We start from the raw sequence: 13908 nt of genomic DNA on the forward strand, positions 1-13908 counted from the left end.
CACCCACCGACTCGTGGCTTCTTCTCGCCGACAGACGGAGACAGGTGGCGCAGGGGACTTGATGACCACTGAGGTGAGAGAGAGATGTGTGTGAGAGAGAGCGCTTACACGCGGCGAGTGCGTGGCAGGCGAGGGAGTGAGACGTCACCGAGGCACTGCTAGAAGGGCGTGAGCTACTTGACACCGCTCCAACCCCTGCGGTGAGTGGAGTGGTGTGGACGGAAGGACAGCGTTACACAGGCTAGTCAAAGAGCTGCTTCGCATCTAAAAAAACGTTACGGCAGAAAGTTGGGCAGTAAGTGAGTCCCTAAATACTGCGTCTTTGGACGCCCTAAATAACACTGTCCGATTCCCCTCCCCCTGGAAGTTTTTCTCTAAGAGTATAACTTGCTCGCGGAGGACATCACTTGAGCGTCGGGCCAAGGTTGCAACCGCGTGGACTCGCGGAGCGTCAACTCCTTCTCTTCGCAGGATTGGTTTTGTGGCTGCTCGAGAGGGTCACCTGTCTGAAGTCCTGTCGTACGCGCACGCGCGGAGACTCACCCCTGTTCCAGCACTGGCTCTCAACGTGAGTACGGACGTTCCGCTACAGGCGCCGGCGAATCGTTAATGATTGCGCTACACACTTTGTGCGCTGCAGTGTGCTCTGTCCATCTGCATGGTGTCATTGGCTGATATCGGCAGCCTGATCGACTTCTTCAGCTTTGCGGCGTGGATGTTCTACGGTGCCACCATGCTAGCCCTCATCATCTTGCGCTGGACCAAAAAGGACGCCCCGAGGCCCTACAAGGTATCCGGCAGCGACCACAACTCTGCTGTCTCCTGCATGCAGGAAATAATTCTTACGCGAATTTTTTCACGTTTTCGCACGAAAATTATTACTCTTTCTTACCGACCATCACAATTACAGAAAACAACTGCATGGTAACAAACACCCCTGTAGTTTTGAGGTTCTGGCAACCGTTATACCATTACCGTAATTTGTTGCTCAGTGGAACAGCACCGTGCTGCAGACGTGTGCGTGCACTGCTTTGGTTTCATATGGTTTTGTTATCTCGAAGCAGTAACAGTTTAGATATATTTACCCGTTAGATATATTTGTCTGTACTGTATACAACGCAATGTTTATCATTATTTTTGATTAGCAGCAGCTTGGAAAAGTATAAAGCACTCTCCCCAACAAACACATTTGGTAACGATCCAGTTTCTTCAATTTTAAACGAGAAGCATTATTTTGATTACTCCAGACATATTAGCGTATCTATAGATGGTGAGGATAAGGTAACAACGGACCTCCTAAAAGATGGCGGAAAAATTGTGTTAAAAAAAAAACTGGCCACCTTATATACGAAGTGTCCCTTGACGGGAAGGGTACCAGATGATGATATGCGGGGTTGAACGTCCCAAAACCACCATATGATTATGAGAGACGCCGAAGTGGACGGCTCCGGGAATTTCGACTACCTGGGGTTCTTTAACGAGCACCCAAATCTGAGCACACGGGCCTGCAACATTTCCGCCTCCATCGGCAATGCAGCCGCCACAGTCGGGATTCGATCCCGCGATATGCGGATCATCAGCCGAGTACCTTAGCCACTATACCACCGCAGTGGGGTGGGAAGGGAACCAGAATCTTGGAAGAACACAAACATAATTTTAATCCATAAGAAGGAGAAATCAAGGACTTGAAAAATTGCAGGCCCATTAGTTTACTGTCGGTTAAGTTCCATACAAACTATTTACAAAAATAATACCTAATAGAATTAAGGCAAGGTGACATTAGTGTTCAACCAACCAATGAACCAAGCAGGATTTCGTACAGGCTACTCCGCAATACTATCAATCAGGTAATAGAGAAATGCGTGGTATACACCCAACCCCTATACATGCTTTCATAGATTACAAAAAGGCGTTGGACTCAGTCCAGACGTCATCAGTAATGCCGACACTACGAAAATCAGTGCATCGACGAACCTTACATGAACATTCTCAAAGGAATCTACAAAGGATCTACAACCACCATAGTTCTGCATGAAGAAAGTGACGAAATCGCAGTAAAGAAGGGTGTAAAGCCGGGAAACATGATCTCTCCAATTCTACTCACCGTGTGTTTACAGGAGGTTTTAAGGATCCTATATAGGGAAGAGTTAAGAATAAGAGTTAATAGAGAGTATCTTAGTAAGCTGTGATTCGCTGATGGCATTGCCCTAATGAGTAACTCAGGGGTCGGATTACAGCTAATGATTACTGAACTGGACACGGAGAGCAGGAAATTAGGCCTGAATATTAGTAAGGCCAAAAATAAAGTAATGTACAACAGTTTCAGCAGAAAACAGCACTTCACGATAGCTGGAGATGCGATGGAAGTTGTGAAGGAATACGTCTATACTTAAGGCAGGTATAGTAACCACGGAGCCGAATCATGAGAGTGAAATAACTAGAATAAGGATGGGGTCGATTAAATTCGGCAAGTAGTCTTAAATAAATAATGGTAATCTGCCACTAACCGCCAAGAAGAAGGTAGACATACCAGCTTCAGTTGCCTGTACTTACCTATACGGAGCAAAAACCTGGAGGCTTACGAAAAGAGTTCCGCTTCAATAGAGGACGGCGCAGCGAGCGATGAAAAGGAAAATGGTATAAGTGTAGCCTTAAGTGACAAGAAGAGAGCAGAATGGGTCAGGAAACAAGCCGGGGTTAAGGATATAGTTGAAATTAAGAAGAAGAAGTGGACATGGGCCGGGCATGAAAAAAATGGCGACGTTTTTTTTACCCCTTTGGCGAAAATTTCAATAAATAATGCGTGAACTTCATAATCGTAATTGCTGACATCAAAGCATATATCACTGACTTTAAAGACCAGCAATCGACCCTGATGTTCAAAAACTGTTATAAAGAAAAATATGTGCACTTTTCCTTTGTTAACACGCTGCCGCAATAATTTTGCGAATTTATGCTATATTAAGCCCGTTACCGTGGGTTATAACATCGGTTTCAGCTGGTTTCAAACTTTCGCGTGCCACCCTTCTCCCTCACAGGGAGGGGAAGGCGTAGCCCGTCGTCGTGACTGGTTTAGACCAATGGACGAGCCACGTGCTACGTCAAGTGGCCGATCGGCGACTTTGCGTCACTGCGCATTTCAAAGAGTGATTGGTCAAGCGTAGGAAAGGGGTGCGGGAATCATTTTTTTTTTGAAATGGAGGCTCTGCAAAGCGCCCAGCGCTGTAATATTCGGAAAACGTGATCGCCGTGGTCTGCTCTACGAATCTCAGGGCTTCTTTGGTCGTTTTAAAATAAGGTGCGCAGATAGTTGCTGTACGATTCGGTGTCACTGCGCTTGCGTGATGCTCTAAAAATCTGGATACGCGCGTTATATTTTTAAATTAGCATACGCAAGAAGCGACGCAAACGCTATGAACTCTATTGTAAAGTGACACTCTCATCAGGAGTCTCGCGTGACGTTACCTAGGAGGACTAGAAGTGACAGCCCTGTGGTGACAAAAAAGATGAGTACGGCATGCTTGTACTGAAGGTCACAGTGGCTGGGGTAATGCCATTGAAGCAAAATGTAGTTATTTTCGCTGCGTGTTGACGAAGTCTGAGTCTCCGTTTATGCTTATTCCTAAGAAATAAGGCAGGCAGGTTGTCGGATTTCTAATGTCGATGAGAGCGGAGCGCCAAAGATGCAGAGCACTTTTGATCACTATTTGAAGTCGCGATAAACAATAAGTAGTGTGCCAAACTCGCCGAGTCCCAGTGACGCATCGAAAAGGCTTTCTTTATTGCCGGGCTAGGCTTAGCTACCACGTTTTCGTATACCCAAGCGGCTGCTACGTCATGAAATATTGAACATATTGTTTGAATCGAGGGAACAAGAAAGTGGCTAAGTGACCAAGACATATTTTCCGCCACCCTAAAAGAGTCGCCAAGTTGACGTGGAGTAAAAAAATGCGACAACCCCGAGCATAATGTGCTTGGAGCATAATGCAATCAGTAGCCGTGTAGTAGTAGTTCCCAGTCGATTTGAACGTAATGCTACTTTTGAATATCAATGGTGTGCCCGAAGCACTTGGTAATTACGGGACAAAGGTCAAGATGGCATGCGCCTGGACTGTGTCTCATAGCTGTAATTGCATGAAATGTCTTCCACAGGTGCCTATCATCATTCCTTGGATCGTGTTGGTACTGTCCATATACCTGGTGGCGGCACCCATAATCCAGAACCCACAGGTGGAGTACGTCTACGCCTGCCTGTTCATCGTCTCGGGACTCCTTTTCTACGTGCCATTCGTCCACTACAGGCTTAGGCTTGGCATAATGCGTGAGTATGAGCGTGCAAAGCAGTCGCACGCAGGTTTTGCAAGGCCGCCGTCAGACCAACGCATGTCCACCGACCCCATTTAGTATCGCTGGAAAAATATACGTTGAGTCGGAAATAATCTTTGTCAATTCCGTGAAAGTGTGATTTGGACGAGATCTTATACATAGAAACTACTGTAGCTGTTGGCTTCAGGTTATTTTTGATATACTGTGAATACCATGAGTTTAAAAGTGTTAACTTGCCTGTTTTAGGCTTTTACTTTCAGGAAAAATTCCGAAGTGTGACAACCTATTCCATAATGCTCCAATTCCATTTGTAATCGTCATTCAAACATGTTATGTCATACCAATTTAGGTGCAGATGCTATTAATCAAATGACCAAGAAAGCACATTGTCGTAGGCAGACGTATTCACTCATATGAGTTGCGAAACTCCCCATAGGCTCCATGTATCAAAATCCAGACGCGCCATCCTTCCCCCCACCCCCCTGTCGGGAGTGAGCAGATTGTCGCGCCACCTGTTGAGTTTTGTGTTGCCACTCCCAGGTGACACGAACGTCAGCTAACTCCCGAAAAATTGGGCCAACTGCATGTACCGATTTTGGAACCAAGCCCATCCTCTGGTAGTCAGGGGAACGCGGTGAATGATTATTCATGGCGGAATTTACACGAGTAACCTGTCCTTCAATACTCCACTAAACACATGCGAGTACAAGCGCTCGAACGATAACAACGCGCGCGGACACGGTCTACCCTGACATCAGCCACGGCTTATGCTAGAGCTACCACCATAGCTCCCACAGTCACTTATACTCACTCAATTCTGTTATAACGCCGAGCATCATCGCAGATGTAAGCAAAGCACGAAAACAGCAACAAGAGAAAACAGCGCACGGCGGCGGCCGTAAGAACGTGCGCCGTAGAAAATCTAAAGCCTTTCCTATTACTTGTGAGGCATGTCCTAAACATTTTGAAAGACTACAGCGTACGTACTGGGAGCATCGCATTGTATCTGCACCTCAAACTACCGTCTTTAAGCCAGCAAAAGACATTTTATACAATGTGTCTTGGTACACAGGTGTTTGTTTTCTTTTTCTTAATAATTCTTATTTATTATTTGATTTTTATACATGGAAACACAAGAACACAGAGGAAAGAGGGAGAGAGCAAGCTGGCAACTGCCACCTGGAGGCGCACAACGCGTGCTCACTCTTTCGGGAGGAGGGAAGAAACAGAGGAAACGGAGCTAAGAGGGGAGAAAGAGGAAAGAACAGAGGGAAGTAAAGAAAAGAGGACGAAGACTTAGACAAGTATAAGCAAAAAAATCAAAATAAAAAAATCTGCCTATAAACGGGTGGCCAGGTCCGCAGAGTTCACTTGCGTCAATCACTGTGAAATGAACATGAGATTGTATGTACGATGACGCTTTCGAAGCATTTCGTGGGTGCGTGATGTATGTACACCGGAAAGATGCACACGCCATCACCGTGCATCGGACATTGCAGTGAATGCCTACGTAACCCCGAAGTCTGAGCTCATCATTTCTTACATTGGTTTCTTCGAGAGCTATAACATCCGGCGGATTATTCATTGCAAGGAGCCTAAGAATGAGGTCAGCATGGCGCGGTCGTAGAGACCTGGCGTTCCATTGCAGCACGTATGTACGGAGCATGCAACGGGTGTTAATGGTGCTTTTACTGAAGACTGTCAAGAAATAGAACGAGAGCCTCCAAAAGATGTTGTGCGGCTAACGCTGCTGGCGTTCGACGACCAGCTATGAGAGATCTGATGACGTTAACAATTAAAGGCCAATTCCGGCGATTTTTCGAGGTCAGTGGATCTCAATGAAATTCACTGGGTACATTCATTTGCACGTTTGCGCCATCCATGCCAAATTGCAGGCTTGAGAGTTTCACAGATTCTGTTCAAATCAATTGTATAGCTTGCCTCGAAACGCTCACCTCGCTTGCTAGAATTAATGACAACATTGTGTGTGTGACGTTGAGTTTTGCTTGGCAGAAGTGACGAACTGATGTGCCACTGTAGCGTCTGCTTGTCTTCTATCATGGAGGAAGGAAACAACTGAGGAGAGACCCTGATGTCACTCGTTGTGAAGCCGTGGTGAAGCCGGAAGTTGGCCATATTAACTGGGCAAATTCTCCTCTCTTGTTTACATCCGAAAGTAAAACAGAACGCACGACACTCTCTCTGGCTCGGAAAGCACGTTGGCTGCGCAGCGCGCGTGTCGTGACGATTCCAAACCAACGGAACGGGTCTTAACACTCTGGGCCAGCGCGGCACCTTCGGCGAAGTCATTTTGTCCGAGTATTAACAGCGAGTAACAGCTCGCCGACAACGAAGCAAGCACAAGAATGCGCGCTAGATGCACTGACAACGGGAAAAGTTTTCACGTCGCTAATTCACGCACTGTACAGACAACGCGATCAGTCGTGTGCCTTATTCTACGGGTGCATTCCGACACGCGGCCCACGCGGCACCCGGCCACTGTGTCCGTGTTCCACGTGAAACTCACCGGCGTCAGCATTCTGCGACCTTGGTGGCTTTGAGCACGGTGCAAGTGACACTTGAACGCAGTTGCTCTAACGTTGAGACTACAATGCTGGGGGCGAAAATAACAAGGTGCGATAGAAAAGGTGTTTTAATATGTACATGCAAGTTCTTACTGTACACATACTGAACACGAAACTACGTATGTGCACATGGTCCTCTTTTCGTCTTGCTGGGCACAACAGTTTCGTCCGTTGTAACAAGCAGGAGCACGGCACAACTGTCACTGACCTGCACGGTGTTCGTCATCGTTCCGTTTCGTCATGGTCCCCTACGCAATTTCGCTGAACACTTGAAATGCTTCATCCGCGTCATCCGCCGCACGACACATGGATATATGCACTCATTTCACGCACTGTTGAGGATACGTGACGGACAAAAGGTTTTAGTAAGCGTTGCCAGAAGTACAGCAGCTGTCAGGAGAACACTGCGTAACCAATAGAGCGGCGCAGAGCATGGTTATTGTCCACCACGGCTCAGCACGAGAACTTCCGAGGTGCACATGCCACCGCTAGCTGCGGCCGCTCACTGCAAAACCACCGACACTGCGCAACACGTAACCACCTTCCTCCATGCGTAACCATATCAACGCCGCCATTGTGCCCAGTGAATATGGCCGCCATGATGTAATTTCCTCCACACTTTTCACGTAGTGCGCCGGCTGGGCATGCCCTCTCCTATCTTTCCTTCCTCCGTGCCTGCTATGGATGCGTGGGTTTGGCCGGAGCTTTCTGGGTTGAGCGTGTGATTTCTTTTTCCGTGTTGGTTGACGTGTGATAGCCTAAGTGCCAGGTCGTGTTGCGTTGTGAGCCACACACGATTCGCCATATATTCACCATAACAGCGTAAGCGTTTTAGCCGACCGCCGTGGACAGCGTAGACATGTAGTGCCATCTGGCGGGCATTATGTGCAATAAGGCAGGTTCCGGCAGCGTCAGGCAAACTATTACGCCACACGTAGAAGCGCACTCGGTTGGGTTTAGGTTTCGGTATTCTGGTTTTTCGGTATTAAAGTTATTAAAGTTATTATCAAGTTTTTTAAGCATTTCAGCTATCGGGCACGTGGGAGGAGTGTCTAAGGAACATAAAAGCACCATTATCCTGACGTCGTCAAGAAATCGCCGGAGTTGGCCTTCAATATTGGTGACCAATTGGGCATCGATCATCGTTCGATTCCACCCGCTTCCACCCGCCGAAGCATAATGCACACTCGATTATCGATAAAAATGTGATTACGACGTAGCCTGAAACACGTCTTAAAATGATATCAAGCCCTTTCAGCACTGCAGAGACAATGTGTGATAAACAACTAATCACTCTTGATAAGAGATCGCATCACTCATCAAGTTATATGAGTTGTGCAATCGCTTACATACCAACACGCATAGCACTGTTAACTCGTAAATTGACAGTTTATTTGGACATCAGCAACAACCCCACTAACTCGTGCTACTGTTGGGAATGGCTGATAGCCTGCTTCCGCAGAGCTGATGCAGACGTGCAGCTAGCGCTGTGTAGTACCTACGAAAACAGTACACTCACCGTTAAAAGGCGCACCTTGTCCATGTCCGCAGCTCCATGAACATTCCTTAATCCTAGCGTCCCTTTGAGCATGGAGCCATGCGTTACCACCACCACCGAAGATGTGCATGTTTGCCCGAAGTCAGAGCTACCAAGACCCACTACCAACCTAACATATTCGACAGACGGATGAGGCTGAAATAGAGAAGGAGGAGGCACTGGCGATGGCGTGGCAGCTGTGGCCGAACTAGGCCACACAGGTCGCGACACGTCACCCCCCCCCCCCCCCCCCGTGGCTACCCCGACCGTTGCCGGGGCAACTCTAACCGGAGTGATCAGGGAACACGCCAAGACATGTTTGGTGTATAGACGTCAGACTCTGCCAGGCGGCGCTGCAAGAAACACCGCCACCAGCGCCCTCATCACCGCGCTGGCCATAACTGGGTAGTGCAAAGAGAGCCGTTCGCAAGCGAACGTCCATAGGCCCTTCTGTTTTGTGGGTGTTGAGACGAGGTTTCCGAAAAATCAGGGACCTGACAAGCTTCTTTCGTCAATCCAACCCCGCTGCAGAAAATTAGGAAGCTTGTCAAAGCGACATGTGATGTTTCAGTTATTTTGGAGTGCTGCAACCGGCAATTGAAGTGCAAGCGAGCATCGCATGACATCGAGTTCAAGGCAAGCGCTTCGACGTGCGTTCTGTAACACCTAAATGGGTAAATTTTGGCATACACATGTTGGTGGAGCAATGAATTGCATGCGTACACGAGCAATGTACCTTACGATCAGTGGTACGAAGTCTCTTCCATCCAGCACGAATAGTTTCGGTGATTCTTGTTTTTGCAGTTGAATTCTCCATCCATCTCTCGCTAAATGTGCGTTGAACTGCAATTAGCTGCGATAAAGCCCGTTGCGTGAACGTGGCTTCTGCGTGAAGCGTAGAAGTCGCCTTCACTTGTTACGGCTGATAGCGGAAACGTCGCAAAAACTACCTTGCTTCGGTGCGCAGCAATTTGAGCAAACACGAGTACAAATGCTATTTCACGTCTTGCTTGTAAAGGAGAACGCAAACACGTGTTTTGGGAGCAGTAGCCGGAGTACATGCTGGAAACGTCATCAGCTTAAAAAAGTGACAAGGGGTGAAATTTCCGGCTAACCTTTTTTTTTTCTTCGGCAGTTTGAGTTCCTCTCTGTGTGCAGCAAGGGACGCAGCAATACGTGGGCATTGCAATTATCACTGAATACACGTCCGAAGTATACGTAAACACACGCGGACCGTGTGTACTGCGCTGTGCCTCTAACATGGCGGTAACACATGACGGCTGACAGATGGCAGCAATTTTGCATATGGTCCATACGGTGGCACCTTCGAATCGAAACGCGCTTTGCCAGAGTTCCATGACGCCCTTTTAAATGGCTACTCTCTCTCTCTCTCTACGTCTACCTTTTAAGAGCGGTCAAGTGAGTGCCCGAAGAGAATTAGCGTGTGGAAATCCTCTTTTGGCTCTTTTTTGTTTGTTTGAGAGTGCAGGCGAAAATTGAAATTTGAAGCACTCGCGCAATCCCCATAGTAACGTCCGGCGGTTATTTTTTTCATCAATCAAACAGTAACAAATGAGCAGCATCTTATTACATCTCTTGATGCACGGAAGGTTCTTTATTTAGTGCAGTTAGGTCGATTACTAGTGATTAGTTTTTGGTTGTAACTCTGACGTGATCGGAATCATTTTGCGAATGTCTATATTGCAGCGCATGTGTTCTCGTGCATTAACATTAATTTCTCAGTATGTAAGGCACTTCCGTGAATAATATTGTCGTTTTAGAAGTTTTACATTGAGCTTTCACTCTCACGTAAAATGTTGTTTCACTTTAGTGTCCTTTTGTAGTACGCATGCGCGCACGTGTAGGCAATAAAAATTACCCGTATTGCTTCTTAATCAGGTAAACAATATTGGCGTACTTCATGGGGCCTGCAGAATCGCACGCAATGTGTAAAAAATATGTTTCTCTAAGTAAAATCAACCCTGCTCCGCCAAAGCTTCAGCTGTGCTGGACCACATATGAGCACCGCGTCTATATAATACCACGTTTCTTTTTTGCACCGCGTCATAATAGTCAGAATTATCAAAACTTTGTAGAACGTTGCCACATATTAGGTTAACAATTATGCCACATGTAATTCTTCGGAATGAGGTCAAACGTAAACCAAAATGGATAAGTAAAAGTATGTTGCTTAAATTCGATATTGGTGTTGAAAATTTGAGACGTTAAACCCTAAAATTATTATTATTACTATTATTGCGAAAATTTCAGTCCACATGACCACAGATGAAGGCGACAAAAGATAAGATGAGTGCCTGGTATTGTCTTTTCCTGCTGTTTTCCATTGTGTTCTGTCGTCCTGAAGGCACTCTAGCATATTTCCGACCTCAGAATCTTAACGATGGCAACTATACCTACATGCTCGTTGACGTCAGTTGGGCCATTTCGGGGTCTAACTCCAAGCTCACCAAAAACTTGCAACATGTTTTTTTTATTGCGATAGCAATTGTATAGACACTCTCGACTGGATTATGCCGCTGGCATTGACGACCGCCGTCATTCCCCGTATATGTTTATATATCTATATATACAGAAACACAAGAAAAAGCGTAACTCAGAAAAATACTGCAGTGCGCGGAATCAAACGGGGGACATCTGAATCGTGAGTGCGAGGCGTTAGCCACTGCCACAAAAGTGCACGTCCTTCAACTTTCAAACGGCAAGCTATTTATATCCACCAATTAACGCTTGTGATGCCGAACTCAGGGAAACTATTGAGTTTTCAGCATTACCTGCAACATGGTGCAATGAGCGCACATCGCCAAATCGCCCCGACGCGATGACGCGTGCTCATGCGTTCATATTCCACATGTATTTTGACCCGCGGGGGGGGGGGGGGGGGGTGTGAAAAATGCTCACGCGTGCGCGCGCTTATTCCGTGGTGCGGAGAATCACATACATTGGGCTTACTCCGAAACGGTTTTCTTGTAGTTACCGGCCACACAAAGGTCACTGCACTCGCTGCACAGTTTCCGTTTGCAAAAGGGTGGGCTTTTCAGACACACCAAAGTAAAAACTGAGGCACTTATTCGCATTCGTCTCTAGCTGTGAGTACGTTTCGTGCGTCATTTGTGCGTTAGCAATGTGGGGCAGGCTTTGATCTGCTTGCCATTCTTCGCGTCACATTCCAGTTCACTGCTATCACATTCAGTGCTTCGCCTTTACGGAATAGCTGGGACAAATTGCGTGAAAATCCCGTTTTCGCGTAATTTTGCTAAAAGCGATTCTGGCTTCAGATTCACACAGACACACACGCACGCACACATGTATATATATATATATATATATATATATATATATATATATATATATATATATATATATATATATATATATATATATATATATATATATATATATATATATATATATATATATATATATATATATATGCCGCTATAGCTACAGATGGCGCTGACTGACACTCCCACGTTTAAATTCACATATAAATCTAATAGAGTGGCTGGGAGATGGCCGCCATGATAGCTCAGTGATTAGAGCATCGAACGCGTTATTCGGAGGTCGTAGGTTCGATTCCTGCTCACGGCAAGTTATTTTTCTCACCCACTTCTCTTTCTTCTTATTTACACTACATTGGTTCTAATATTTTCTCCTATACATTCCTTGGCATTATTGTCTGTTAGATCTGATTATTATTGTGTCAAAACACGGAAAAACGAGCCTTTAAGTATACACTTATTTCCATTGTGTATATATATATATATAACAGACATTAATGCCGAGAAAAGTATACTAGCAGTAATTAAACTGAATCGTAATGTGATTGTGAAGAAAGATAACTTGTCGTGGGCAGGAAGTGAACCTGCGACCTTCGAATAACGCGTTCCATGCTCTACCACTGAGCTACCACGGCGGCTATCCTCCCAGCCACTTTATTTGATTTATATGTGAATTTAAACATGGGAGGGTCAGTCAGCGCCACCAGTAGCCATGGCGTCGAGTGTGGCATACTCTTTATGAGCCTGTGTGGCGTCACGTAGCACATGAACTTATTACGAGCTAGCAACTGATCAACAATCTCGCGCGCGCGCGCGTGTGTGTGTGTGTGTGTGTGTGTGTGTGTGTGTGTGTGTGTGTGTGTGTGTGTGTGAAAAGCGAAATGAAAAATGACAGGGCGTCGTCTGACACCAACGTTCTCATCTGCACACACCCTGGAGTTAATATGCGCAGCTCAGCTGCTCGATGATTTCTGTATCCAAGTGCTGTGGCTGAGACACTGTATACCACCTTTAGTTTCTGTGATAATGCCTTTGATGTGTTGTGTTTTTTTGTCTTGTTCTTTTCACATTTGACGTTTGGCGCATGTATAGCTAGCCTTACGTTGCTATGACGCAACACCAATTTTATTCCATTTTAAAGATTTTTTTATAAAACAGTATCGCCCTAATTCAATTGCCCTCTAGTGCTATGTTCACTTCCCACCTGCCTTAGTGCAAAACACTGCACTTCTTAATTGACGTTAACCGCAAACTTTGAAATTCTGTTTTCAGGAAAATTCACGATTCTTCTACAGTTGATGCTCAACGTAGTGCCGACAACGTACAAAGATATGGGCCAGGACTAAGACACGACGGCCTCGTCCCACGTGGACGAAGATGTCCCTCCTCTGCACAGTTCTCCAGGTGCAGCACAGGATGGCAGGGGGCAAGCGTTGACAGTGCGGATGGCGTCCACAGGACATTAGTGGGCACGGGACGATGGCTCTGCGTGCGTGACTGTGAAACAGGGCGTGCCTGCAATGGACTCTTCCGAGTGTGGTGTCTGTTAACCGGTGACGTAAAGTGGTGCTCAGACATGCGTTTCGTCTCAAGAACACAAATGATCTAGCAGCTATCCCGTGAGCCCGAGATATACATATATATAATTTTTAAAATATTTGTTCCCACCTTACGAAACAAATCATTTCTTTCCCACCATTATACCCAATGACTTCTCCCCTTTTTTTATATAACCGTGCACGCCACGCTACGTACAAAGCAATCACAGTGGCCATTGCCTGCGCTGAGCAGGTTTTCGTGGAACTGTACAGAACGGAGTCCTTTGAAAGGTCCGTCCTTCCCGCGCTGCTCTTTTCAAACACTGTAAAAACAAACAAACAAAAAAGGAAGAGAGAAGCGGCTGCTGCAGCTGGACTGAATTAAAGTTATGGCCATATTTTACTTGTGTTCAATTTTTTTGTAATTTTTTTTAACCTTAATTGGTTCGTCTTGCGCTGAACTGTATTGGTCCGAGCTGTAGGTGGTTTTCGGACCGATACTTTGGAGTGCGCAGTGCTTACTTTTTTTTTTCTTGCTGTTGCTAACGAACTCGATTACGAACTTCATAAGTTTCAACGTTTTATTTATTAGGCGATGTCTGGGACCACTTCCAGTTCTGCCA

The 13908-nt window shown here is 46.1% G+C and overlaps 1 protein-coding gene across 1 annotated transcript in view; it reads left to right on the top strand.

The window, feature by feature from the left end:
* Nucleotides 1–13688, top strand: part of LOC119177293 (b(0,+)-type amino acid transporter 1) — a 115215-nt gene extending 101527 nt beyond the window's left edge. Inside the window, exons 10-13 of the mRNA XM_037428751.2 lie at nucleotides 472–568; nucleotides 641–790; nucleotides 4153–4321; nucleotides 13020–13688. Coding sequence (XP_037284648.1) covers nucleotides 472–568; nucleotides 641–790; nucleotides 4153–4321; nucleotides 13020–13093 — 490 coding nt within the window. The 3' untranslated portion in view covers nucleotides 13094–13688. The remainder of the gene's footprint in view (nucleotides 1–471; nucleotides 569–640; nucleotides 791–4152; nucleotides 4322–13019) is intronic.
* Nucleotides 13689–13908: the final 220 nt, after the last annotated feature.

The sequence above is a fragment of the Rhipicephalus microplus genome, chromosome X (assembly GCF_043290135.1).
Source record: "Rhipicephalus microplus isolate Deutch F79 chromosome X, USDA_Rmic, whole genome shotgun sequence".
Lineage (NCBI taxonomy): Eukaryota > Metazoa > Arthropoda > Arachnida > Ixodida > Ixodidae > Rhipicephalus > Rhipicephalus microplus.